The 26,906-nt window shown below is 44.5% G+C and overlaps 1 protein-coding gene across 2 annotated transcripts; it reads left to right on the forward strand.

Annotated features, from left to right (window-relative positions):
- Positions 1 to 716: 716 nt before the first annotated feature.
- Positions 717 to 25,448, forward strand: LOC140202774 (ras-related protein Rab-19-like). 2 transcript variants are annotated; one of them, XM_072268097.1, is made up of 4 exons: positions 717 to 798; positions 3,894 to 4,089; positions 12,825 to 13,008; positions 20,376 to 25,448. In XM_072268097.1, exons 2-4 carry the CDS (start codon positions 3,895 to 3,897, stop codon positions 20,639 to 20,641), a joined length of 645 nt encoding a protein of 214 aa, XP_072124198.1. In that variant the 5' UTR covers positions 717 to 798; position 3,894; the 3' UTR covers positions 20,642 to 25,448. The 2 variants fall into 2 exon arrangements, with proteins under 2 accessions (XP_072124198.1, XP_072124199.1); XM_072268098.1 differs by having other exon boundaries at positions 12,831 to 13,008.
- The last annotated feature ends 1,458 nt before the right edge of the window (positions 25,449 to 26,906 follow it).

Below are 26,906 nucleotides of genomic sequence, written 5' to 3' on the forward strand. Positions count from 1 at the left end.
CCTAATGGGGAAAGAGGCAGATGAATCTGCAGTACAGGCTAAAAGAAGAATAGGGAAGTTGCAGAGTTTAGGATTTGAAAAATATGGCAGAATGCAAGGCAGCATGGAAGCAGAGGCAGAACGATGGAGATTGATAAAAGGCAACCAAAGCAGATACCGTTAGCTCTGAGTTCATCACTTCTAGCAGCTTTTCACAACCATACGGTGGAGAACATTTCAACTGGTCACATCTCCATCTGGTACAGAGACTCCAATAGTGTGGTGAACCTGCTGCTTCTATAGTCAGCAGGTTATGAACCTGTGCAGGGAAACCTCCATTGGGTTTTCAGTCCATCGCCCATTCTGCCTGTGACAGTGTGGGCTGCCCCTGGAAGCTTCCGTTTCCTTCCACGTCCAGCGACAGACCCAAGTCACGGAAACAGGCCTTTGGCCCACTTCATCCATGTTGACCAACGAGCTCATCCCATCTGGCCTATAGCCCTCTACAACTCTCCCTCACATTCTTATCTAAGTGTTGTTGACGTGCCTGCCTCCACCACTTTTCCTCGCAATTCATTGCAAATACGCACCATCCTTTGCGGGAAGGGTTACCTGACCACCGCAAATCGTTCCTTGTGTGTAAGTGAGTGGGAATCCTCTGATCTGAGCCTTCAGCAGCCGGCAGCCCAAAGATTGGACTACAATTCCCAGCAGCCCGTGCGCGCACCAAGGCAGTAGGAGCGACAGGTGCGCACGGCAGGTGCGGGCAGAGTACCTGCGGCGACGAAGGTGAGCGGCTGGCTGTTCTGATGGTGCCAAGTAAGTGACCTCTGCACAATCCGTGGGGAGGATCCCCCTCCGCCGGGGAGAATATCCCGCGGCAGGCGTTCCGCCCCGGCTGCGGACACCTGAAGCCCTCCCTCACCGACCTGAAGCGTCGATCAGGAGCCGCTGGCTCTCTGGCTCCCGCTCGGGTCCATCACCGCTCGGGCTGTTCATGTCTGCTGTGATTCCAACTTCACCAGTTTGTAGACTGGTTCCTTCCTCGCTGCGGGGGATCAGGGGACCCGGGACGACTGGGATTTAATGGTGGGGGTGGAGTGGTCTAGGGGCCCAGGCGAATTATTGTTTTATTTGCTTGCGTTTTTATTCGATGTCAAAATCAAAACAAAATCTGCGCGTATAAATGGAAAGGTTTTAGAGGGAAGAAGAGGAGAGTCCAGGGAGTTACCAGATCTCTCAGTGGTTCCCGCCAAAGTAAACAACTTGCTGAAGTGAGGTACGCAGCTCCCTAGACTGTAAACTGCTCTAAAGCAAAGTGAGAATCCTACAGGGAAATGAAAGAGAAAGTCACAGCCTTTCCAGCCTATCACAGGTGTCTGTTTATTCACTGTGATCTGGTTGTTGATAGATGCGTGGATCTCAGGGAGAGGTGTTACAGGGAGCCCAGGTGAGGGAATAATTAACCATATTTGATCAATAGCCATCAGGAATAAAATGATCAATGGGAACTGAGGGGAAAACACTACAATGACTCAAGTTGTGTCCTGAGCAAAGGGATTGTTGGACAACATTGTATGTCAGACCATCTCCTGCTGCCTTATCAATGACCTCTCATCCATTGCAAAGTCAAAACTGAAACATTTGTAAACGATTGAATAGTCTTCAATTTCAGTTGTTACTGAGTATGAAGCAGTCAGCAACTGAAAACAGAACTGTACAATATTGAGGGATGAACGTCACCCTCATATCAATGCTGTATAGTGACATAATTAAAACTGATCATTAATGAGAGAGATGGTGGATGGAGAGAGAGAAGTGGGGGGAGAAAAAGGGGAAGAAGGAGAAGCGAGAGGGGAAGGAAGAGGAAAGAGAGGGGAAGGAAGAGGAGAGAGAGGGGAAGAAAAGAGAGAGAGAGGAAGAAAGAGGAGAGAGGGAAGGGAGGGGGTGAAAGAGGAGTGAGAGAAGAGAGAGAGAAGGGAGTGGGAGAAAGAGTAGAGAGGGGAAGGAAGAGGAGCGACGGGGAGAGGGAGAAGGGAGGGGCAAAAGAGGAGAGGAGAGAGAAGAGAGGGGGAGGGAAGGGACAGTAAGATAAGAGAGAGTGAGGGGGAGAGAGAAGATAGAGGAAGGGGAAAGGGAGAAGTAGAGGAAGAGAGAGGAGGGGGAAGAGAAAGACGAGGGGGTCAACCACCCACACTTCACGTTTATCAGTGTTTCCAGCCTTTAACAACTGCAGATCATGGGTAACCAAACATTTGCCAGAAACAACGACGTTAGGGGATGGGGAACTCTTATCAGCTTCTTGACGAAGCAGCTGTGATGAGTTAACCCAGCAGAAAGCTCTGGGGTCGTGTTCCACATTATCTCGTGCTGTAACATCTGGAGGCTGGTGAGGCAAATGGATTTCACCTGCCTTTGTGAAAGGTGGAGATTTAGTCACTGGAGTGCCCATGTCAAAGGCAAAGTCACAGTCTGTGACAACTGACTCCCCAAAGTCTTTCCAGCATCCAGTCAACTTCTTGTTGGAATTCCATTTCCCACTCTCGCTACTACCTAAATGCAAAAGAACACCTACAAGATAAAAATCTACTGTGTAAAAGTTTGGTGAGGAGTATTATGCAGTTCTGATCACCGTGTTATAGAAGAGGGTTTTGGAGAGAGTACAGAGGAGGTTCACTGGGACCTTCTCTGGATGAGAGAGTATTAGTGTAAGAAGTTGGACATGTTTGGGTTACGTTTCCTGAGATTTGGAGGCTGTCGGGAGACCTAATGGATATATAGAGAATTATGGAAGCTTAGATAGGAGAAAGAGTCACAGTCTGTTTCCCCGGGTGGACATACAAAATATTGAAGGGCAAATGCTGTATATAAGGTGCAAGGGGAAATGCTTAAAGGAGATTTATAAGTTCCTTTACGTAGAGCGGTACATGTCTGGAACCTGAAAGGAAGTCTGCCTAAGGATACAGGAGGAAAATGATCAGTGTAGATACGGGCAGAGAAATGGCAAGTGGAGTTTAATCCGGGCAGTGTGGGGTGTTAAACGTGCACTGTCTCTTTACATTCGCACTTTGTGAGTTTAAGCATAAAGAGACAGTGCACGTTTAATGGCAGGACTCTTAGCAGCACTGATACAAGGCGAATCTTGGAGTCCAAGTTCAGCGTCCCTGAAAGCAGTAACACAAGGAGATAGGGTGACCAAGAAAGCGTGTGGCATGTGTCAAATATTAGAGATCGTAACGTTAGGATGAGAGGGAGGAAGTTAAAAGGAGGTGTCAAAGATAAGTTTTTATAAACAGGGCGGTGGGTGCTGGGGTTGCACTGCTAGGGGAAGTCATGGAAGCAGAGACAATAATGGTATCTAAGTGGCATTTAGATAGGCACGTGCAGGGAATGGTGAGACATGGATTGTGTGCAAGCAGGTAGGTTCGGTTTAATTTGGCATCGTGGTTGGAACAGATATGGTGGGCTGAAGGGCCTGTTCTGATGATTGCTCCTTAGTCTACAAGGATGACTGGCAGCCATCAGGGTCTGTTGCCTTATTCCCACTATGACCTTTCCATCCTCTCCTGCATGGTACCAGTGTGAATGTTAAAAACAACAGCTCATCTTGTGACGAGACATTACAGCCTCCACCGTTTATAATAATGATTCTGTTGTCCACCATCTTTTCTTCATTTCTCCCAGCAGCACCCACTTTTGCCTGACAACACCTCCCCACCAGCATCTCGAAATTTATTTTATCTCTAACAGTTCCCGGCTCTGCTGAAAGGTTATCGGTCTGAGTGCAGTGATTGAAGAAGACAGCTCCCTAGCACCACCTCAGGATCACCAACATTTCATGAGTGATCAGATTTTAAGCTGCCAATAGCTGGTTTCATTGGACGTTCTAGTATTTATAATATTTTTTATTACAGTATGAATCCAGGAGGGTCCGGCGCAGACGAAGCTTTTGACTATCTCTTTAAAATCGTGCTTATTGGAGATTCCAATATTGGCAAGACCTGTGTGGTTCACCGTTTCAAATCTGGAATCTTCATTGAGAAACAGCAGAATACTATTGGAGTGGACTTCATTGTTAAAACAATGGACATTGAAGGCAAGAAAGTGAAGGTGGGCAACATGCTTGCAATTTTATCATTCCAGCCCTGACTGGTTCTCGTTCCTCCAAACACTATTCCTCACCAAATGTAACCTTTTCCTTTACTCCCATCCAAGCACAAGCACTGAAGCAGAAAAAAACATTTTTTAACGAGTTTAGGACCAGGGACCCATCAGCTAGTAAATATGACAGAGGATGTGGGATGCCAAGATGGAAATGGTGTTAATAATAGTTCTTAAAGCAAGAAAAGCTAATGCAGTGAAGCAATGATTGAAATTCCACAAGTAAAGGGAAAAGTGAAAAATGTAAAGTTATTAAACCAGAAGGGAAAACTAAGAAAGTTATTAGAGCTTAAAGTTGTTGGGCAATAGGGCAAAATGTCAGGACTGAAAGATTTATATTCTGGCGTAAAGGTTATTAGGATCAGATGGAGAAAGTTGAGAGTTGTAATCTTCGTGGTTCTCCTCAGGTAAGGCTGACTTTAGTGATCGGTCCACAGTAAACAGAACACATATTTTGGGTTATTGACAAGAAAAATTGTGAGAAATTTTAGTAAAAAGTTTAAAATTGTTCGGAGTCAATTTCACCAGATGAGATGTGTATTTAACAATACACAGTCAGAGGTAATAATTGAGTAAAATAAAAGTGTACAATTTGTAAAAATAAGCTGGGACACTTAAGCTGGGAGAGATACAAAGAGTAAAAACTGATTGAGTAACTAGTAAGGATTACAAAACTTTCAAGAGCACCATAAACTTGTCATAGCATTTGGAGGCTTGCGTGCCTCAATGACCAGAGAGCTAAGTTGGCTGGATTCAGGGCTTTATGCTTTGGCTCTTGGTAGGGTCACCCATGCCAAACAAGGCAAAGAGTAGAGGCCAGACCAAGAGTGGTCCACTGATCCGCCAGGTTTGGGGGTTCAGCTTAGGGCTGACATCCTTGACTGGTCAAAAAGTAATTGTCACAGAAGCAGCAATGAAGAATCCTTCTGTATCTGTGTATGATGGTTGACAGACAGAGATGGAGGATCACACAAGATGCTGGTGGGACGCAGCAGGCCCGAAACAACGACTGTACTTCTTCCTATAGATGCTGCCTGGCCTGCTGCATTCCACCAGCATTTTGTGTCTGTTGCTTGAATTTCCAGCATCTGCAGATGTTCTCATGTGAGAAATGGAGGATCTTCATTGCTGCCCTAAACACCAGCGTCATGACAGGGAGATGATGAGGAAGGATTACAGAAATGAACATGTAAAGATAGCAAACTCAGTATGATTGCTTTTCAGAAATATATTAGAAAAAAGCATTAAGGCATTGTGAATCTCTTAAATTGATATTTGTGTCACTGTAAGTAAGGAAAGGTGAGTATTAATATTTTGGATCACTATCTAGGGTACAAGAAGTGGATAACAAACACGCCAAAGGAATGAAATGTATTGATGATTGATAGATGTCAAAATTAAATAAGATAACCGAACTGAATGAAATAATGTCATTAAAATGTGACAAAGCACAAGGTTTCCATGCCAGAATTTAAAGGAAGTGGATAAAAATATGAAAGATTTTCAAACTACTTTTGCTCTTAAGGTCTCCTGATTTTAATGACTATTCTGTTTAGACTAGAGAATTATATATGTCACTCTGTTATATAAACAAGTAAGTGAATTACAGAACAGTTGGCCCGGCAACTGTTGTTGGGAAATTACTTCAGTGTATAATAAATTAGAGGAACAGATTTTCGGCTGATTGGCTACAGAAAACATAGATCTCTAATAGATATGTCTTGTCTGACAAGCCTGAGAAGGTCATTTAAAGCTGTGGGGAGGCCAATGTGTGGATGTTATTTATATGGACTTTTGCTAGGCATTTAATAAGGTGCCATATCATTGACTTGGGAAAAGCTGAAGCACATGAAATTTAAGGCACGTTATTGACCTAAGGAATTATCTCCGGGCCAGGAAATAGAGATAACAGGCCGGGAGTCAGTCTGGTAGGGTATGACTGGTATTGTTTCAACATGGTTCACTGGATTGGGGAGGGAAATAGATCATCAGGCATGTACCACTGCTGAGTCTCAATCCTGGAACTCCCTGCCTTTCAGCACTTCATCAGCCACAGGACACCGCCACCTCAGCGTAGTGTCCTAGGCCCAACCATCTTCAACTACTTCATCAAGGTCAGAGGGAGAGATGTTTGCCAATTGCATTATGTTCAGCACCATTCATGACTCCTCAAGCAACGAAGCAGTCCACATCCAGATGTAGCAAGACCTGGACAATACCCAGGCCTGGGCTGGTTGGTGGCAAATGATGCTTGAACAGAGGAGAAATCCAGCTACCTCCCCATGACGATGCAGTTGCCATCACTGAACCCCCCACTAGCAATATCCTGGGGTTGCCAGTGACCAGAAACTGATCTGGGGGGAGCGGCCACGTACACAACATGGCTACATGAGTAGGTCAGAGGCTAGGAGTCTTGCAGTGAGCAACTTATCTCCTAGCCAACCATAGCCCATCCAGCATCTACAAGGCTCAAATCAGGAGTGCAATGGAACCCTCTCCACTTGTCTGGATGAGTGCAGCTTCAATAACACTCAAGCTTGACATCATAGAGGGCACTTGATAGGCCCCCATCCACAACCACTCACTCACTCCACCACTGACGCAAGGCAGCAGCAGTTTGTACCGGCCACCTGATGCACTGCAGCAACTCATCAAACCATCTTAGACTGCACCCTCCAAATCCACGAGCCTCTACCAGCTGGAAGGAGGAGGGCAACAAAAGCATAGGAACACCACATGGAAGTTGTCCTCCAAGCCACACACCATCCTAACTAGAATCTATCACCATTCCTTCATTGTTGTTGGGTCAGACTACTGGAACTCCCTCTCTCACGGCACTGTATGTGTACCCATACTTCAAGGGCTGCAGTGAGAGAAGACATCTCAGGGGCTACTAGTGACGGGCAATTAAATGCTGGCTCTGCCTGTGAGGCCCACATCCTTTGATTGAATGAAAAAAAGAAATTCAACTGTTTGAGATGGTGGAAGCTACACCACCTCCAGGTCAACTAGGAATTGAAAATAAATGCCCTTAAGAAAAGAGAAAAGCTCTTCAATGAAAATACAAGCTAAATCTCATTGAAACGTACGTATGGTACTTTGAGGAGCCTTGATACAATAGATGCTGTGAGGTTGTTTCCATTTGCGAGAGAGTGCAGAACTAATGGTTCAATGGCTCAATTTAATATCAGAGAATCTATACAACCTGAAATCCTTACTCTCGCAGACATCCACTAAACAGAAGAAATGACTCAAAAATGTTAGAACCCCAGAGCTCCCTCTCCATGCACAAGCAGCAGCAAAGTATCAACCCTCCCCACCTACCATGCAAGCAATAGCAAAGCTCCCCAGAGACCATGATCTGGAGTCAATGAAAAACTACTGTCCATCCCAACACATCGACATCTCAGACAGATTCTCTCCCTTACTAGCAAAGGAAAGAGAGGTATTGCTCTTGCAAGAGATGAGGGGAGACCAACAGCTCGCTGTTTCGATGTTACAATCTGCAGCGTCGCTTTTTCGAGTTCCCTTGACTCAAGGGCCAGCAGACTCTCACTCGCCATCAAGAGAGAGGGAGATCGTTCAGGTGCCATGGCCGCCTTCTGACAGCAGCTGTCTCGATGTTTCAGTCTCCCGCGATGCTTCAGTCAGCAATACCGGCAAGGGATCGGGTCGTCCAGATAGCGCACCCCGAAGGCGCACGTCTTCCAAGCTGCACCTAGAGATATTGAAAACACCAGGCTGCTCAGCGTGTTCCGAGAGTGAGAGCCAACCGCCACGAAGAACCGCAGTTTTGAGTGCAGCTGTAAATCATGGGCTCTGACAGGACCCCAGCCACCTTCAAAAGGAAAAAAAGAGACATTAAAAGAGAGGAAATTCACCTGGTTCAAGAACGAACTGGAAGAAGTCACCTAGGTCCACAGAAACCTCTGGTACCATCTATGCCAGGGGTCAGAGCATTAAGGTGCAGAGTATTAAGTTGGTCATAAGGAATATTCTTCGGAAGTCAAGAACGAGGTGTAAATCTTGTAGGTACAGCTGTTTTATTAGGTGCTCATAACAGAGAAATAACAGTCACCAACTCAGTGTACTATCAGTAAGAAGGAAGGAAGAAGACAGAGAAGAACAAAGCCGCGGTTGTCTTACACTGAAACCTGTCTGAAACTAGACATGAGTAAATTGCTTGTTAAGATCACTGTATGACAGACATCCCACCCTGCAAAAACTCATTTCAGGGAGGTAGCACCATCAATTTGCAGGAGACTTCCGGGAGAGGTGGGATGTCTGCAATGGAGTAGCTCCTTAGCAGCTAGCCAGCTAGTTTAAATAACGTTGGCTATGCTAATGAACGAATGACACCTGTTAAACTCACCTCAACATGTCTTTTACATTTTAACCCACCATGGGCAATAGAAAAGTCACTGTTGCAAACAGTGCAGCGAGCAACACTGTCATTATTTTTGACCCCTATTAGGCAGGGGTACACTTTAGTGTAGTCTGGGGTGACATACGTTTTATATTTTCTTTTTTTGGAACACTCTACCACTCTGACTTTTTTTGGAACTCTTTTGCTCTTGCTCTCGCTCTCTATCACACGCGCTCTCTCACTCATGGTCGCTCTCACTCGCGCTTGCTTACTCGCTCTCACTCTCTCACGCTTGCTTTCTTGCTCTCTCTCACTTTCTCGCTGTCTTGCGCTTGCTTTCTCGCTCTCACTCTCACGCTTGCTTTCTCGCTCTCTTATGGTCGCTCTCACTCGCGCTCGCTGTCTCGCGCTTGCTTTCTTGCTCTTGCGCTCATTCTCTCGCGCTGTTCTCTCACGCTCGCTCTCAAAAAAATCAATTTCCGGGACATTGTATATAATTTGCGGGCATCAGGGAGCCACTATTAATTTGCGGGACACTCCCGGAACTTCCGGGAGAGGTGGGATGTCTGGTATGAGACAGTTCGATTCATGCTGGGACTTAGGCTGCAGAGAAAAAATCCGCAAAGATACAAAGAGACTAGCATGAAGAATAAAGCATTAAGAAAGTTGAACTCAAGAAAAGTGACAAATTAGACTCTAGTCCAACAGCTACAACTGTGCAATGGCAAAGAGCCAAGAACCTGTGGGGTGTACTGCTGCTCCAACTTCACGTGTTTCTATTAAATCTTCAAACTTCAAGTTTTAACAATATGCTTTATTTTCAATGATGCTGAAGTGTTTTTTTTTGTGTGTTTGTGAATGTCAGATGCTTAGAGCCATTCAAACTCTGAGAGCCTTTGCAGGCAATTTACCTGGGGCATGGCCCACCAGTTGCCAAAGCATTTCTATGGAGTTTTCAGTTTGCGAATTTAAATTTTGCTCAAGGCCTTGTTGATTGTGTTGGAGCTAGATCTCAGTGGGATGTTGCACTAGGGAAGTCCTCAGGGTAAGAACAGGTGTAGCAGGAAGCTGAGTGGAGAGGGACATCTAGCCCATTAGTAGATTAAGCAAATGGGAAATACTTTGAGAATGGGTTTCAACATCATTGTGGACATTATCCACCCTACAAACTGTCTTTTCCAAAAGCTCCCTTATTGAAAGCACTATAGGGCTATTAAAACAAAAACTTCTCACTGTCAAAGTTTCTGCCGCCAGGCAGTTAATCTAATTAACCATTCTACCTAGCCCTCCCATCCCCTTCTATTTATTACCCCAGTCACTGCACTGCCCTGGAAACCGTTTCTTATTCCATATCTGTACTTTAACCTCTATTTTTATATAATTCTTCAAATTGTTGAAAGTTGTTATTTTTGTTGCATGTTGTGCCAACACACTGCAGCAAATTCCTAATACTTGCAAGTAATATGGCAAATAAAGTTGATCCACGATCCTTGAAACACAGGCAGAAGTGAGTTTCTCCAGTTACTCTAATGAAAAAAGAAAGACTGTGTTCTAGATAATCAAAACAAATAGGGGTTCAAAGAAAATGAAAATGGGCAATTAATATGTCTCATTGGTGTAGGAGATCAATGGGGTGAAGGTCAATGGGATACTGGTGATTGGTTTTGGTAGGAGAGCAAGTTCGATTTACCGGAATAATGCCTGGATACTGAGAGCCATGTTGTGAAACTGCACAAAACCGGGTGGTTAAACAATGACCTGATTAAAGCTTTTCAAGACAGTAAAGGCAAGCAAAGGAAGATTACCAATAGGTATAAATCTGAAATCTTGAGCTTAGACTTATTGGAGCAAAATTAAGAAATAATGTTTAAACGCAAAGAGTAATTAACATTTTGGGACGCTCTTCCAAAACTAGTAACTGATATTGGACTGGTCATTAATTTTCAGTCTGTGTGTGAAGTAACATGGAGGGTATGAGGCCAGTTAAAGATGAGCCATGAACTCATTGAATGTCAGTGTCCAAGTCAAAGTAAATTTATTATCCAAGTACTCTATATCACCATATTCTACGCTGAGATGCATTTTCTTGCAGGGATTTACAAGAAAATAAAGAAATACAATAGAATTTATAAAAAACTATATGTAAACAAAGCCTGACAAATAGCCAATGTGCAAAAAGAGGATAAATTGTGTAAATTAAAATAAAAATGAATATTGAGAACATCAATTTGTAGAGTCTTTGAAAGTGTTTCCATAGGTTGTGGAATCAGCTCAGAGTTGAGGTGAGTGAAGTTATCCACACCTGTTCAGGAGCCAGATGGTCGTAGGTAATAACTGCCCCTGAACCTTGTAGTGTGAGACCTAACTCTCCTGTAATCTAACTACTTAATATACATATATACTGTATGCTTACTATAATTGATTTACTTTGTTTTCTTTCTATATTATCATACATTGTATTGCTGCCACTGCTGCTGCTAGGTTAACAAATTTCAGCGACACATGCTGGTGATAGTAAACCTGATTCTGTACCTCCTGCCTGATGGGAGGAGTGAGAAGAGAGCAGGTACAGGAAAGTGGAATGCCCTCAAGTGATAAATAGCCTTTTCCTGTTCCTATGGGGTGTACATAGACCAGCTCAAAAGTTGGACAGACCATTGGCAGATGGATTTAATTCGAACAATTGCAAGCTGATTTATTTTTGTAAGTCAAATCGGAGAAGGAATTATACAGTAAAATGAAAGAACAAAGGAATATTGTTGATGAACCAAGATCTTGGAATTCAAGCTCATTTTTCCCTAAACTGTGGCAACGAACGCCGATAGGGTGGTGAAGAAGACAAATGGTATGTTGCCTTCATAGGTCAGGGCATAGTAAAGAAGTACATCATGATGCAACTTTATGAAACACTAGTAAGGCCACACTTGGAGAACTTTGTGCAGTTCTGGTCACCACACTTTAGAAAGCACGTGGTTACGGAGCAGGTCCACCAAAATGTCACCTCCTGAACAGGAGGTGTTTAGTTGTGCTGAGAGATCGGACGGGCTGGACTTGTTTCCCTTCAAGGGAAGGAAACCGAGGGGTTACCTAGTAGAAGCTTATAAGATTGTGAGAGGCATAGATAGGATAAGGCATCCGTTAGTCTTGCGAGACCATGGATCTGCGCCTGGGAAAGTCTTCACTCTCCAGGTCACAGGCCTGGGCAAGGTTGTATGGAAGACCAGCAGTTGCCCATGCTGCAAGTCTCCCCTCTCCACGACACCAATGTTGTCCAAGGGAAGGGCATTAGGACCCATACAGCTTGGCACCAGTGTCATCGCAGAACAATGTGTGACTAAGTGCCTTGCTCAAGGACACAACACATTACCTCGGCTGGGGCTCGAACTCATGACCTTCAGGTCCCTAGTCCAATGCCTTAACCACTTGGCCACGTGCCCACACAGATAGGATAGATAGAGACGTTTTCCCTTGGTAGAGGCAGCAAAAACCAGAGGGGAGGGGATTAAGGTGTAAGAAAATGTTTTTAAAGGGGGATCTGAGGGGTAAGTTTTTTTTTATACACAGACAGTGTTTGATATCTGGAATATGCTACCAGAGGAGGGGCTGGAATCAGATACAATCGAAGAGACATTTAGACAGGCACAAACCAGGGAAGGCACAGAAGGATCTGGTCCTACTGTGGGCAGGTGGGCAGGGCTGAAGGGCCTCCTTGTGTACCAGACAACTCTGTGACTCCGTACCCCTGTTACTCAATCCATGCCCTTCTCATTGTCTGCGACTTACTCCTGGGTAATGGAATTTCTATAAAAGTTGTCACATGACTTCCTCATTTCCGGATCGTTATCCACTCTCACATATGTTACTTTATATCTCTCAGAACCACTTCTCGAGGAAGTTTCATTCTCACTTGAGGGTTATAACGCTTTAATTCCCTTGAATGGATCTCAGCCTGCAAGTCAGTCCCAGTGATGTTATTTTGTGCTCAGATTGGTGGGGGATTACTTTATACTTTATTGTCGCCAAACTATTGATACTAGAATGTACAATCATCACAGCTATATTTGTTTCTGCACTTCCTGCTCCCTGGATTACAAATCAATAGTAAATATTAAAAATTTAAATTATAAATCATAAATAGAAAATAGAAAAATGGAAAGTAAGGTAGTGCAAAAAAAACCGAGAAACAGGTCCAGATATTTGGAGGGTATGGCCCAGATCTGATGAAGTACAGTAAGTCATGCCTGCGTGCAGGGTCTGGTGTGGCTTTGATGATTCTGCAGCTTGCAGTTTGCTAACATGTTGTGCTTCTGTCATGAAGGTGCAGGTGTGGGACACGGCGGGGCAGGAGCGTTTCCGGACCATCACGCAGAGTTACTACAGGAGTGCGCACGGGGCCATGATTGCCTACGACATCACCAAGCAGTCCTCCTTCAACTCAGTGCCGCACTGGGTCAACGAGATCCAGCGATACGGAGCGGCCAACGTCGTCCAGCTGTTGATTGGTACGTCTCGGGACAGTGAGCTGGAGATTGAGAGTTACTACTCTGGACACACACGCACACACACCAGTCAAAGCAGGGAATTGGGTTCAACACTTGTTCATTAGAGAGACCCGGGATCACTGGTAGTCACAAGAGTGAGTCAATAGTGAGTCATGGTCTCCCCCATTCTGCACAGACTTGAGGGGCTCATTGGCAAGTTTCTCAGTCTGGACAAGGTCAGAAGTCAATGATCGGCAGTGAAGGGGTCAAGCCTCAGCGAGCAAAGCCTCCCTATTCCCAGGTCGTACTTAGTATTCATAATGGGTTATTACTGACACGTGCACCAAGCAAAAACCTCATCTTGCATACTGTTCATACAGATCAGATCATTCCACAGTGCAATGAGTCAGAACAAGGTAAAACAATAATCGTGCAGAATAAAGTGTTGTAGTTACAGAGAAAGTGCAGTGCATGTAAAAAAGATCATAATGTCACGGGCAGAGCAATTGCCAAACCTAGCCATTATGCAACCAGACAGAATGCTTTCTAAAGTGCTTTGTTAAAAACTTGTGAAACATTTACTTTCAAGTTCAGATCAAAGTTAGATTGTGAGGTTAAGAATCCTTATCATATTAGGGAACCGTTTAATAGTCTATAGTAGCAGAGCAGAAGCTGTCCTTGAGCCTGTTGATACGTACTTTCAGGCTTTTGTATCTTCTGCCTGATGAGAGAGGGAGGAAGAGAGAATATTCGGTGTCGGTGGGATTTCTGTTCATACTGGCCTTACTGAGGCAGCAAGAAGTATAGATAGAGTTCGTGGAGGGAAGGCTGGTTTTTGTGATGTGCTGAGCTGTCTACAACTCTCTGCAGTTTCTTGCGGTCTCGTGTAGAGCAGTTGCTATACTTGTGAAACTTTTTCTTTCAAGTTCAAATCAAAGGTCATCTGAAACATTGCTCCTTTATAAAAACTCTGGTTAGACTCTACTTTGGAAGGCCAAACTTGAAGGTAGAGTACAGGGTTAATGGCAGGATTCTTAGTAGTGTGGTGGAACAGAGGGATCTTGGAGTCTACATCCATAGATCCCTCAAGGTTGCCTTGTGAGTTGATAAGGTTGTTAAGATGGCATGTTGGCCTTCGTTAGTTGGGGACTGACTCTAAAGCTGTGAGGTTCTATAAAACCATGGTTAGATCACACTTGGAGTATTGTGTTGTTTCTGGTCACCTCCTTTTAGGAAGAATATGGAAGCCTTACAGCGGGAGATTTATCAGGTTGCTGCCTAGCTCAGAGAGCACATCTTATGAGGAGAGATTGAGTGAGCTAGGGCTTTTTTCCATCTTTGGAGTGATGGACTGTGAGAGGCAACTGGATAGAGGTGTATAACATTATGAGAGACACAGATCAAGTCGATAGCCAGCACCTTTTCACCAGGGTGGCAGTGGCCAGAGGACATCTGTTTAAAGTGAGTAGAGAAAAGTTTAGGGGGAGTGTCAGAAGTAGGCTTTTCGCACAGAGGGTGGTGAGTGCATGGAATGAACTAACCAGGATGGTGGTGGAGGCTGACACATTAGGGACATTTAAAAGTCTCAGATAAGCACATTGATTTAATGAAAACAGGGTGTTATAGGCTGTGGAGGAGGGAAGGGTTAAATAGAGGGTTTGCCTGATGTGCTAAGCTGTACCCACAGTTCTCTGCAGTTTCTTGTGGTCAGGGGCAGAGCAGTTGCCAGACCCAGCCATTATGTATCCAGACAGAATGCTTTCTAAAGTGCTTTGACAAAAACGTGTCAAGTTCAGATCAAAGGTTATCTGCAATGTCACTGCTCTATAAACCTATTCGTGGAGTTAGTTTAAGTAGGTCAGCACAAGCTGAAGGGTCCGTACTGTGCTGTACTATTCTATGAAAAATGGACTTGGATCCACTCTCCATGGAAGTGCCAAACCTACAGCTGAGTTTTCCCATCATCCTCTGCTCTGCGAGGGTAGATGGTTCAATTCCATGACCCTGATGCCCTGGATTAAAGTTATGGGCAGAGATTGGACAGGCCCGGGCTTGTTCTTTCTTTCTGGAGCAAAGGAGACTGAGGTAGAAAATTTAATCTACGCATTTATTGGTCTGGCAATCAGCGGCAAGAGTCTGACAGTCACTGAGCTGCGTAGTAACACGGTGGTTAGTGCGTTGCCTCAGAGTGGCAGTGATCACCAGTGGGGTTCAATTCCAGCCACTGTCCGTATGGAGTTTGTATGTTCTGCCTGTGACTGTGTGGGTTTCCTCCGGGTGCTCCGGTTTCCTCCCAGATTCCAAAAGTAAGACATACGGTTAGGTTGGGGCTAGTGAACTGTGGGCAGGCTACGTTGGCAGCGCAGGAGTGGCAGCACTCACTTCCTCGGACAATGCTGGTGGTTGACGCAAAATGACACATCTCACTGCATTCCGATCACAAGCGAGAGAAAATCTGCAGGTGCTGGAAATCCACAACCAGCACCAACAAAATGCTGGAGCAGCTCAGCAGCTCAGGCAGCATCGAGGGAATCGAACAAACAGTCGAAGTTTCGGATCCAGACCCTTCTCCAGAACGGGACAGGAAGGGGGAAGACACCATAATAAACAAGGTGGGGGAGGAGGAGGAGGAGGACAAGCTGGAAGGTGATAGGTGGAGCCAGGTGGCTAGGGAAGGTTAAGGGCTGGAGAGGAAGGAATCTGATAGGAGAGGGGTATGACCGTAGGAGAAGAGGAAGGAGGAGGGGACTCAGAGCGAGGTGAGAAGAGGTAAGAGGTCCAAATGGGGAATAGAAGGGGGAGAGGGAGGGAATTTATCTTACCATAAGGAAAAATCGATATTCGTGCCATCAAGTTGGAGGCTACCCTGACAGAATATATGGTGTTGCTCCTCAATCCTGAGGGTGGCGTCATCTTGGCACAAGGGGGCCATGGATTGACATGTCAGAATGGGAAGGGGAACTGGAATTAAAATGTTTGGCCACCGGGAAGTTCTGATTTCGGTGAGTGGAATGGAGGTGCTCAACAAAGCAGTCCCCCAATTTACGATGGGTCTCACCAATGTAAAGGAGGCCACATTGGGAGCACCAGACACCCGCCAGTTTGTACTTCTTCCTCATACATCCCCCCGCCCCCTTCTTATTCAGTTACCTTCCCCTCTTGTTTTCCAGCATTTTGTGTGTGTTGCTTTGGCTTTCCAGCATCTGCAGAGTTTCTTGCATTTATCATTTTCTGCTGTTGATAGGATATTTGCAGCACAGAGAACATAATATTTGTTCCAGTCAGAAGATCTACCTAACCTACTTTCACATGATAACTCATGTTCTCGGTATCAATGTGATTTCCACAGTTTGTCTTCTTTTGCACGTTGGTTGTTTGTCTCTCCTTGTCTGTTGATGTGTAGATTCTTGTAAAATTCTATTATATTTCTTTACTTTCCTGTGAATGCCCGCAAGGAAGTGAATCTCAAGGTCGTGGATGATATGTACATACTTTGGTAATAAATTTTCTTTGAACTTTGAACCTCAGCTGTAGCCCTGTGGCCCCTTCGGGACTTGGCTATTCAAACACACTTTAAGTGTGGTGAGAGTATTTACCTCCATCACCCTGTGCAGGGACTGAGATCTAGACTCTTACCACCCTCTCAGTGAAAAGGTTTTTTTCTCATCTCCCTTTCAGTCTTCTGTTAACTACTTAAAATCAACACCCCTTACAATATCGAACATTAACAGCACAGTACAGGCACTTTGGCCTATGATGTTGTGCTTACCTTTTAACCTTTCAAAATCATTCCAAAACTTCCGTCCTACACAGCCCTCTGTTTTTTTAAATCATGCATGTGCCTATTTAGAAGTTGCTTAAATGTCCCTAATATATCTCCTCCTACCACCACTCATTGTGTATTGATAGATAAATAGATACTTTATTGATCCCAAAAGAAATTACAGTGTCACAGTAGCATTACAAGTGCACTGATATAAAGAGAAGTAGAAAGAATAAAAAGTAAGTTACCACAAACAGTCTAACGGGGGGTGGGGGGGGGGTCATCACTTCCCCGGCTATTGGTTGACTCATTATAGAGCCTAATGGCTGAGGGTAAGAATGACCTCATATAGCGCTCTTTGGAGCAGCACAGTTAGATTAGTCTATCACTAAAAGTGATCCTGTGTTCAGCCAAGGTGGCATGCAGAGGGTGAGAAACATTGCCCAGAATTGCCAGGATTTTCCGTAGGGTCCTTTGTTCTACAACAGTCTCCAGTGTGTCCAGTTTGACTCCTGTACCAGTTTATTTCTAATCAGTTTATTGAGCCTGTTGGCATCACCCGTTTTGATGCCATTACCCCAGTACACCACTGCATAGATTGTACTGGTGACAACGGACTGGTAGAACATGTGAAGGAGAGGCCTGCATACTCCAAAGGACCTCAGTCTCCTCAGGAGGTAGAGGCGACTCTGGCCCTTCTTGTACACAGCCTCTGGTGCTCCACTCAAGTCTGTCATCCAGGTGCACCCCTAGGTATAAAACGGGCCTCTGACATCTCCCCTATACTTTCCTCCAGCCACCTTAACATTATGCTCCATGTATTAGCCACTTCTGTCTTGGGAAAAAGTCTCCAGCTATCCACTCGATCTATGCCTCTTATCATCTTGTACACCTCTATCAAGTCACTTCTCATCCTCCTTTGCTCCAAAGAGAAAAGGCCTAGTTCACTCAGCCTGTCCTCATAAGACATGTTCTTCAATTTAGGCAGCACCCTGGTAAATCTCCTCTGCACCCTCTCTAAAGTTTCCACAAACTTTCAATAATGAGGTGACCAGAATTGAACACAATACTCCAAAGTGTAGTCTACCCACGGTTTTATAGGGCTGCAACATTACCCTGCAGCTTTAGAACTCAATCCCCCGACTAATGAAGGAAAATACACCATTCGTCTTCTTAGCAACCCCTTCAAATTGCGTGGCATCTTTCAGGGATGTGTGGACAGGGACCCAGAGGTCCCTCTGTTTCTCCGCACAGTTAAGAATTCTGCCATTAACCCTGTATTCTGACTTCAAGTTCAACCTTCCAAAGGATTTCACTTCACACTTCTCCTGGTTGAACTCCATCTGCCACTTATCAGCCCAGATTGGCATCCTTCACTGTTCTATTGTAACTTATGACAACGTTCTACATTGTCTGCAACTTAGTTTCTGACTTTCTGCCTCGATTTTATTGAATGGCAGAGCTGGCTCAATGGGTCAAATCACCGACTTCTGCTTCTATTTCTTGTGCTCTTAAGTAAGCATGATTTTATACACCTCACTTGTAAACCTGCTAATGGCTTCTGTGCTGTAGAATGTAATCTACATCTGTTCTGTTTGCCACCCTGAAGTGACAGACATCAAGGTAGAGAAGACCTCCAGTGTGAAGGCAGGATTATCTTCACAGAGATAGCACAGTAGTCACACATTCTAATACTTGAAAGGAAAATCCATTTTTAGAGAGATGGCCATCTTGTTCCTTTCCATGGGTTGTATCGCTGTCTGCTAAATTTTTGGGCAGACAATGAGAGATACAATACATGGAAAGGAGCAACTCACATATGAGAATTATCTCGGGAATGAAACGGTTAATATATGAGGTCCTTTTGATGGCTCTGGGTCTGAACTTGCTAGAGCTTAGAACAATGAGGGGGATTGAAAGGCCTAAATAGAGTGGATATCTCCTATAGTGAAAGAGTCTAAGACCAGAGGGCGTAACCTCAGAATAGAAGGATGTTCCTTTAGAACAGAAAAGAGGAGGAATTTCTTTAACCAGAAGTAGTGAATCTGTGAGTTCATAGCTGCAGATGGCTGTGGAGGCCAAGTCACTGGGTGTGTTTAAAGTGGAGATTGATAGGTTCTTGATTAGTAGAGTGTAAAAGGTTACAGAATGAAGGCAAGAGAATGGGGTGGAGTAGACATGATGGGCCAAATGGCCTAATTCTGCTCCTGTGTCTTACGGTCTAGGCAGAGTCTGGCAGATCAGTACTTCAATATTTGGCCAGGATAGTGGAGATATCAGATGATGGGTGGATATGTTAGTCTCTGACCCAGGGTATCTTTTATAACTCTTTCAAGTAAGACAGGTAATGGAGGAGAATCAATTCTTCAGGCCAATCAAAACGTGGTATCACTCTCTGTTCTAAGTTTTCCACTGCAATGCATGCCAGCGGGTTACAGTGACCTAAAAGTCAGATATAGAGTCCATTTAAGGGCAGGTATACTGTAGCAATTAAAGAGACCAATCACCTTCCCTAAATGAGATGAATCTTTATCATAAATCTATTGTTTCAAAGTCAGAATTACTGATAGTAGATTCTGATTTTGGGATGCAGTAGATTAACTGAATTTAAGTTTGCAGTGGTGGGATTTGAACTCCCCTCTCCCTGGATCAGTAGTCCAGGTGATTTGACCCGATGCTGTGTGTTCAGGGTCTAGAGTTAATGACGAGGCACTTGGGGTAAGTTCCTGACCAGTGAGCAATGCTGTGCCACACCTGGTTGTCGGGAAGAGGAAAGGATGAAGGATGTGCTTGTGACATTACTGAAATATGAGTCATAATCAGCAGCACAATGTATGGTGCAAACAGGTTTTATAACATTCCAAGGAAGCTCCTTTTTAAAGTCCCAAGTAAATTTATTGTCAATAAATGTCACCATATACTCCCTTGAGATGTATTTTCTTGCAGGCATTTTGAGAAAAAAAGAACAATAGAATTCACAAAAAAAATCATAAACAGAAAAAGACTGAAACCACCAATGTGCAACAGAAGACAAACTGAACAAATAAAGTAAAAATAAAACAATGTAAAACACAGGAACAGGATTAGGCCATTCAGCCAACTGAGTCTGCTCCACCATTCCATCATGGCTGATTTATTATCCCTCCCCACAACCTTTCATGCCCTTACCAATCAATAATCTAGCCACCTCCACTATAAAACAACCCAAAGTCTTGACCTCCACGGTCATGTATGGCAGTGAATTCCACAAATTCACCATCCTCTGGCTAAAGAAATTCCTCCTCATCTCTGTTGTAAAGAGAGGTCCTTGTATTTTGAGGATGTGGCCTCCAGTCCTAGACTCCCCCACTATAGGAAACATCCTGTCCATGTCCTCTCTATCTAGGCCTTTCAATATTCAATAAGCTTCAATGAGTCACCACCCCGCCTTTATTCTCTGAACCGTACTGAGTACAGGCCCAGGGCCATTAACCCTTTCACTCTACCATATTCTCTAACTTTTGTCAGCACAATAGGAAAAGAAATGTGTGGGTGGTAGAGAATGGTCAAAACAGGGTTTGGCATGTGAGACATGTGGCTGATCACTCTAACACTGTCATATCCTCTCCACTCCACCTCCTGACAGGAAACAAGGCTGATCTGGGGGAGAGACGTGAAGTTCCTTTCGAGGAGGCCTGCAATGTGGCTGAAAAGTTTGGTCTGTTGGCTGTACTGGAGACATCGGCCAAAGAGGCGCAGAATGTTGATGAGGCCTTTCAGCTGCTGACCAGAGAGCTGCTGGCGAGGAATGGGCTACACTTGTCCAGCGAAAGCAGTCGAAGTTCACTCCACCTGGATTCCCGGCCGGTCGGAGTTAGCGCACCCCGTGAGAAAAGTTCCTGTTCCTGTTGAGCATCCTCACCTGCAGTTAGCTGAGTCCGAATCATCCCGTAATACAATTGGAGCCCACGGATCAAATCCTGCAACAGACTAACCTTGAGGGACGCATTTGTTCTCCTGGAAGAGTTTGCAAGGGACTTTAGACATTATGGAGACGTGCACTAAACTGGAGATGTGCAAGACCGTGACAACTGGTGTTTGTTCCCTGTCTTGAAGACAGAGCTTCTAGGCAAAACATTTGTCACCAGCGCCTGAGGTTTGCTGAAGATCGCCCAGTAAAGGTGGAACATGGGCGACAGCTGCCCGTATGCCTTTCATAGCAGGTGTCCTTTCCTTCTGCGAAATCTATCACTCTAAGATTGCTACTGTGGGGAGGATTGCACCTGTAGGGTCCCTGATGTTTTCTTGGGCGGGTCTAAGCTCATCGTGCGCCTCCTGCCTTTGAGTCAGGAGGTTGTGGATTCAAGGACCACCCCTGGAGACTTCTGCTTGTAATTCAGGCCAGCACTCCCAGCGCTCCACAGCTGAAGGCATATCCTTTGGATAGAAACCTAAGTTATGTTCTCGGCTGAATATTTGTTGGAATAGAGCAGGGATTGTGTGTTGCCCAATGCTTATTCCTCAAACAGAAACTGAGGGAGTCTCCTGCAGTCACGATCGTACTACCCGTTAGTGAAGCATTCCTTCAGCACTGCACACATTATGTTCAAATCTCCGGAGTAGGACTTGAATTCACGACCTTACGTTGAGGTGAGATGTTACCATTCGTCCATGGAGGCAGTCCCTTGGACTTGATTCCCCTCCAGTTTAGCACGTTCTGAGGTGACACATAGTATTCACAGACTTGTGCAAGGACATGATGGTTTGGATCTTTTTGCTCTTTTCACCTGGCCTCCTGCTCCCTAAAAAAGAGATCTTTAGCCTTACTGGATGCCACTCCACCTGCTAGAGCAGTCCTAGGATAGGGATTCCTGTGAGATGCCTTTTTCCCCTCAAGGAACTCTGAAGATCTCTGTGAAGAGTTTTCAGGAGAATACCAGTTGCTGGCTGTTACGGAGTTTGGAGTAGATTGTTTGTTCCAGGGATTGTGGTCAAGCAGGTGGACAAGTCGCCCGCCTATCAGTGCTGCTTGGACATGCTCAGAGCATCAATTAGCCCAGGAGAGGACGTTGGCACTGGATGCTGATCACGCTAGCGGACTGGAGTAATTTGTTGGTGGGACTTTCCCATTGATTTAGGCAGCTGACTGAAAGTTATTGATGCCCTTGACCCCGTACTCCTTCCGCAGATACTGCCTGATCTGCTGAATGTTCTCCGTTTTTTGCTTCTGGTTTCCTGCATCTGCAGATGGTTGATGTCATTATCGATGAGTGCCCTCATTGAGAGGCTGCTCCTGAGGGGTTTGTTGAATAAATGAGAAGAGTTGCAGAGTGATGCTGCTCTCCTTCTCTCAGCTCTGGCTCAATTCCTTTCCGTACGTCCACATCCTGCAACTTACAGATCAGTCCCAACAAGGCTGCTTAGATGCATTCTCCTTTTTAAATCCTCTTTATAGCTCAGGGACTAGAAGGGTCCACTGTATCTCCAAGCCATCTGCAGCTTGTCTGCCTTTGATGTTTTTTCTTCTAGAAACTAATCCCAGTGTTTTGTTTGGATTTCTGATAGCTTTATTAACTGCAAGGCGACTTTTCATTATTTGCATTTATACTCCTTGATTTCCTCCAATTCTTCTACTAATTAACTTAAACTGATAGACTTTGGACTTGGCAGAAGTCAATATCCAATGATCCAGTCCAGACCGCAAATAGTCTTTATGCTATTTAATCCTTCCTCCATTTCTTTTAATCCAAATAAAACAATGGTAATGTGGTAACTAGAACTTTAAAGTGTAGCTATGACAATACCTGTTTATACAATTCTAATGCTCTTTACTTAGAGAAATTATGAGCAAAAAGGCATTTGGAATGTGTATCTACCTATCCTGTGACCTTCACAGGTTTATGGTCATTCACTCGAAGTTCTCTGTAGTTCAATATGACATAACATCCAAAATAAGATAGAAAGCAATGTTTCATGGTAATGAAACGTGATACAATAGGGGTTACAGATAAAGTCCATGATTAATGGCTATCCTGTTCTTTACGTAATGTAAGATAACACATTAAAAATGGATACAGGAGAAAGCGGAAGGGAGAATAGATGTATTGATCAGAGATAATAAAATTAGAAATGAAATGAAGTTAATTAAAAAGAAAGAATTGCCTTTCAAATTATTGAGATAAGAAAGGATTGTGGCTGGGGAGAATATTCTACAGATCAGAAAACAGAAGAGAGGGGTGGAACAAAATACTTGTTGATGATTATCTGAAACATGATTTTTTGCAAGGTTTAGAACCTGTACCTAGCTGGAAGCCCAAGAAGCGTTTCTTTGTCATACACGCCGGGAAAGCATGAGATATTTTTTCATTCCCTTGTTTCTCACATGTTTCAGAATGGTCAATCATGAAGAGAGAGGTTCTAGATTGCTGGAAGGCTTCAATTAATTTGTTAGGTGAACGTCAAATTAGCAAATGGATTCTGGTGAGGAGTGGTCCAAGACAATGAAGAGGAAATTTCCAAGCTGCTGGAAAATATCAATGAATTTGTTCAGTGAATGTGAAATTGGCAAATGGATTCTGGTGAGGAGTGGTCCAAAACAATGCACCTAAGGAGGGCAAAGAAGGAAATGAAATAATTAATAAATAATCAGATCTGAAGTATAGAGGAAAAATAGTTCCTAGATTGTGACATTTCCTTGCAAGACTTCCCCTCACCTTCTCCTCATCAGTCGGCTATGAAAACTTCACTTTCAAAGTACCTTTTTCTTCGGCCTAAAAATCAAAGTCAAATTTATGCATGAGATAATAGTTACCTGTGTGCACAGGTGCAATGAAAAACTGACTTGCTGCAGCATCACAGATACTTGGCATCATATAAGCAGCATTCACAAGAAAAAACACAATTGTTGCAAGGAAGAGCACAATTATTAAAAAATACCAAGTCTGTTTTAGTGCACAGAGATCAAAGTGGTCACAGTGTTGACAAATCCTAGCGATTAAGGTTGTGCCTTGTGCCATTTGGTTGAAGAACAAATGGTTGAATCAGATTCATATCTATTTACCACATCAAAACATACAATGAATGTGCTGTTTGCATCAACAACCAACATACCCAAGGATGTGCTGGAGGTAGCCGCAAATATTGCCACACATTCCGGCACCCGTATAGCGTCCCCACAATGCTTGGCAGAGCAACAGAGGACACACCAAGCAACAAATCAATAGCAACAAAACAAGCCCCATTCCTCCCTTCCCAACACCCCCCTCCCTGCATCCCACCCACGCACATACATTACCCTCTACTCCCAAGACAGGCTGTCTTCTTTGGCCTCCAGTGGACTTGTGGATTTGCAGACACTGGGCCTCAGCTTGCCCAGTAGACTCGCAGGTTGGTTGAAGTGAAGTACTGAAGCTGTTGCCCTTTACCTTCACTCTTGTACCCGGATGTTTCCACAGATTATGCTGTGTCCCTCTCCAAAATACTGCTTCCCCTACTATCACAATTTTTATTTTGTCCCTTTCACTCCCACCTACTTCCTGCCTCCAATTAACCTCCTGGCTATTGTCCTTGCTTCTCTTTCCTCATGTCTGAATTAATCCTAATGGATATGTATCAATTCTCCCTCTGTCTCCACCATCTCCCTGTCTTCATGGAAGGTATTGTCTGAACCATGGAGAGCAACGGAAAGAAATGAGCATGAGTCAAGAGAAAGCCCTGGAATAATATTCGGCCCATCAAGTCTGCTCTGCCATTTTATCATGGCTGATTTATTATCCTTCTCAACCCCATTCTCCTGCCTTCTCCATGTAACCTTAGAAACCCTTATTAATCAAGAACCTATCAACCTCAGCTTTAGATACACCCAATGAGTTGCCCTCCGCTGCCAACTGTGGCAATGAATTCCAAGATTCACCACCATCTAGTTGAAGAAATTCCTCCTCATCTCTGTTCTAAGGGGATGTCCTTCTATTCTGAGGCTATACCCTTTGGTCCTAGACTCCTCCACTATAAGAAACATTCTCTCCACGTCCACTCTATCTAGGCCTTTCAATATTCGATAGTTTCCAATGAGATTTCCCGCTTTCTTCTAAGCTCCGGGGAGTACAGTTCTAAAGCCATCAAATGCTCTGTGTACATTAAACCTTTCATTCCTGGGATTATTCTCATGAACTTCCTCTGAACTCTCACCAACGCCAGGGCATCCTTTCTTAGGTAAGGGGCCCAAAAATGCTCACAATACTTAAAAGGAAATTTAATAGGAATGTGAGGGGAAACCTTTTCAACCCAGAGGGTGGTCAGTCTGTGGAATGAGCTGCCAGAGGAAGTGGCCGAGGAAGGTACATTATCAATATTCAAAAAATACATGGACCGTACATGGACAGGAAAGGTTTAGAGCAGAGTTTCCCAACTTGAGGTCCATGGCATAAAAAAGGTTGTGAATCCCTGGTTTAGAGGGAAGAGGGCCAAATGTAGGAATATGGGATATTGGCTTTGATAGGAATCTTGGCAGGGAGTATGAGTCTGTGACCCTCTTGGCCCATCTTGTCCATGGTGCTGGTGATGCATATTTGATTCCATTTGTGTCCCTCCATACCTCTGACTGCATATCCTTTTTTATTTGTACCATTTGTCTTCTTTTGCAAATTGATCATTTGTCAGTCTTTGTCTGTTTCTGTATAGTTTTTCATCAATACTATTGTATTTCTTTTTTTCTGTATTTGCCTGTAAAAATGAATCTCAAAGTAGTTGATATGTACTAAACATATGTACTTAATAATAAATTTACTTCGAACTTTATGTCTGTTCCACATAACTTTTTAAGTCTACCTCTTGAAGAGGACCCCATCCCAGGCATCAGAAACTGTCTCCGACACCATCACTGATCTCATCAACTCTGAGATCTCCCATCCACTACCACCAAACTCAGTCCCCTTACCCTGCACTGCTCGCTTCTGCCTCCTACCCAAGATCCACACACCTGACTGTCCAGGCAGGCCTATTGCCTGCTTGCTCCTGCCCCACTGTACCTGTGTCCTCATACCTTGAGTCCATTCTATCCCTCTTGGTTCAGCTCACTCCTACCTACAACCACGACACTTCTCGTGCTCTTGATCTCCTCAGTAACTTTCAATTCTCTGGCCCTGACCGCCTCATTTTCACCATGGACGTCCAGTCACTATACACTTCTATCCTCCATCAAGAAGGCCTTAAAGCTCGCCACTTCTTTCTCAATAAAAGAACCAACCAGTCCCTTTCCACCACCACCCTCCTCTATCTGACTGAGCTGATCCTCACCCTCAACAATTTTCCTTCAGCTCCTTCCACTTTGGCATAGACCCCAGGTATGCCTGCCTCTTCATGGGCTATGTAGAACAGTCTTTGTTCCAAGCCTTCCCTGGTGAAGCTCTCCAAATCTTCCTCTGCTCCATTGATGACTGCATTGGTGCTGCTTCATGCACCCATGCTGAACTCATCAATTTCATCAACTTTTCCTCTAACTTCCATCCTGCCCATAAATTCACTTGGTCCACTTCTGGCACCTCTCTCCCCTTTCTCGATCTCTCTGTCTCCATCTCTGGAGACAAACTGTCAACCAACATCTTTTATAAACCTACTGATCCCCATGTTTATCTTGACTATACGTCTTCCCATCCTGTCTCCTATAAAAATGGTACTTTTCTCAGTTCCTTCGTCTCCACCACGTCTGTTCCCAGGGTGAGGCTTTCTTTTCTAGCACACAGAGGTGTCCTCCTCCTTCAAAGAACAGGGTTTCCCTCCCTCCACTATTGACGCTGCTCTCACCCGCATCTCCTCCATTTCCAAACATCCACATTCACCACATCTTCCTGCTGCCTTAACAGGGATAGAATTCCTCTTGTCCTCACCTACCACCCCATCAGCCTCCATGTCCTACACATCATCTTCCTCAACTTTTGCCATCTCCAAGGGGATTCTACAACCAAACGTATCTTTAACTCTCTCCACTTTCTGTAGGGATCACTCCCTCCTTGATTCCCTTGTTCATTTGCCCCTCCCCACTAATCTCCCTCCCGGCACATCCCTACCAGTGGCCTAAGTGCCCATTCACCCCTCCCTCACCTCCATTCAGGAGCACAACAGTCCTTCCAGGTGAGGCAACACCTCACCTGTAAACCTGCTGGGGTTGTCTATTGTGTCC

The sequence above is a fragment of the Mobula birostris genome, chromosome 9, assembly GCF_030028105.1.
Source record: "Mobula birostris isolate sMobBir1 chromosome 9, sMobBir1.hap1, whole genome shotgun sequence".
In the NCBI taxonomy this organism is placed as follows: domain Eukaryota; kingdom Metazoa; phylum Chordata; class Chondrichthyes; order Myliobatiformes; family Myliobatidae; genus Mobula; species Mobula birostris.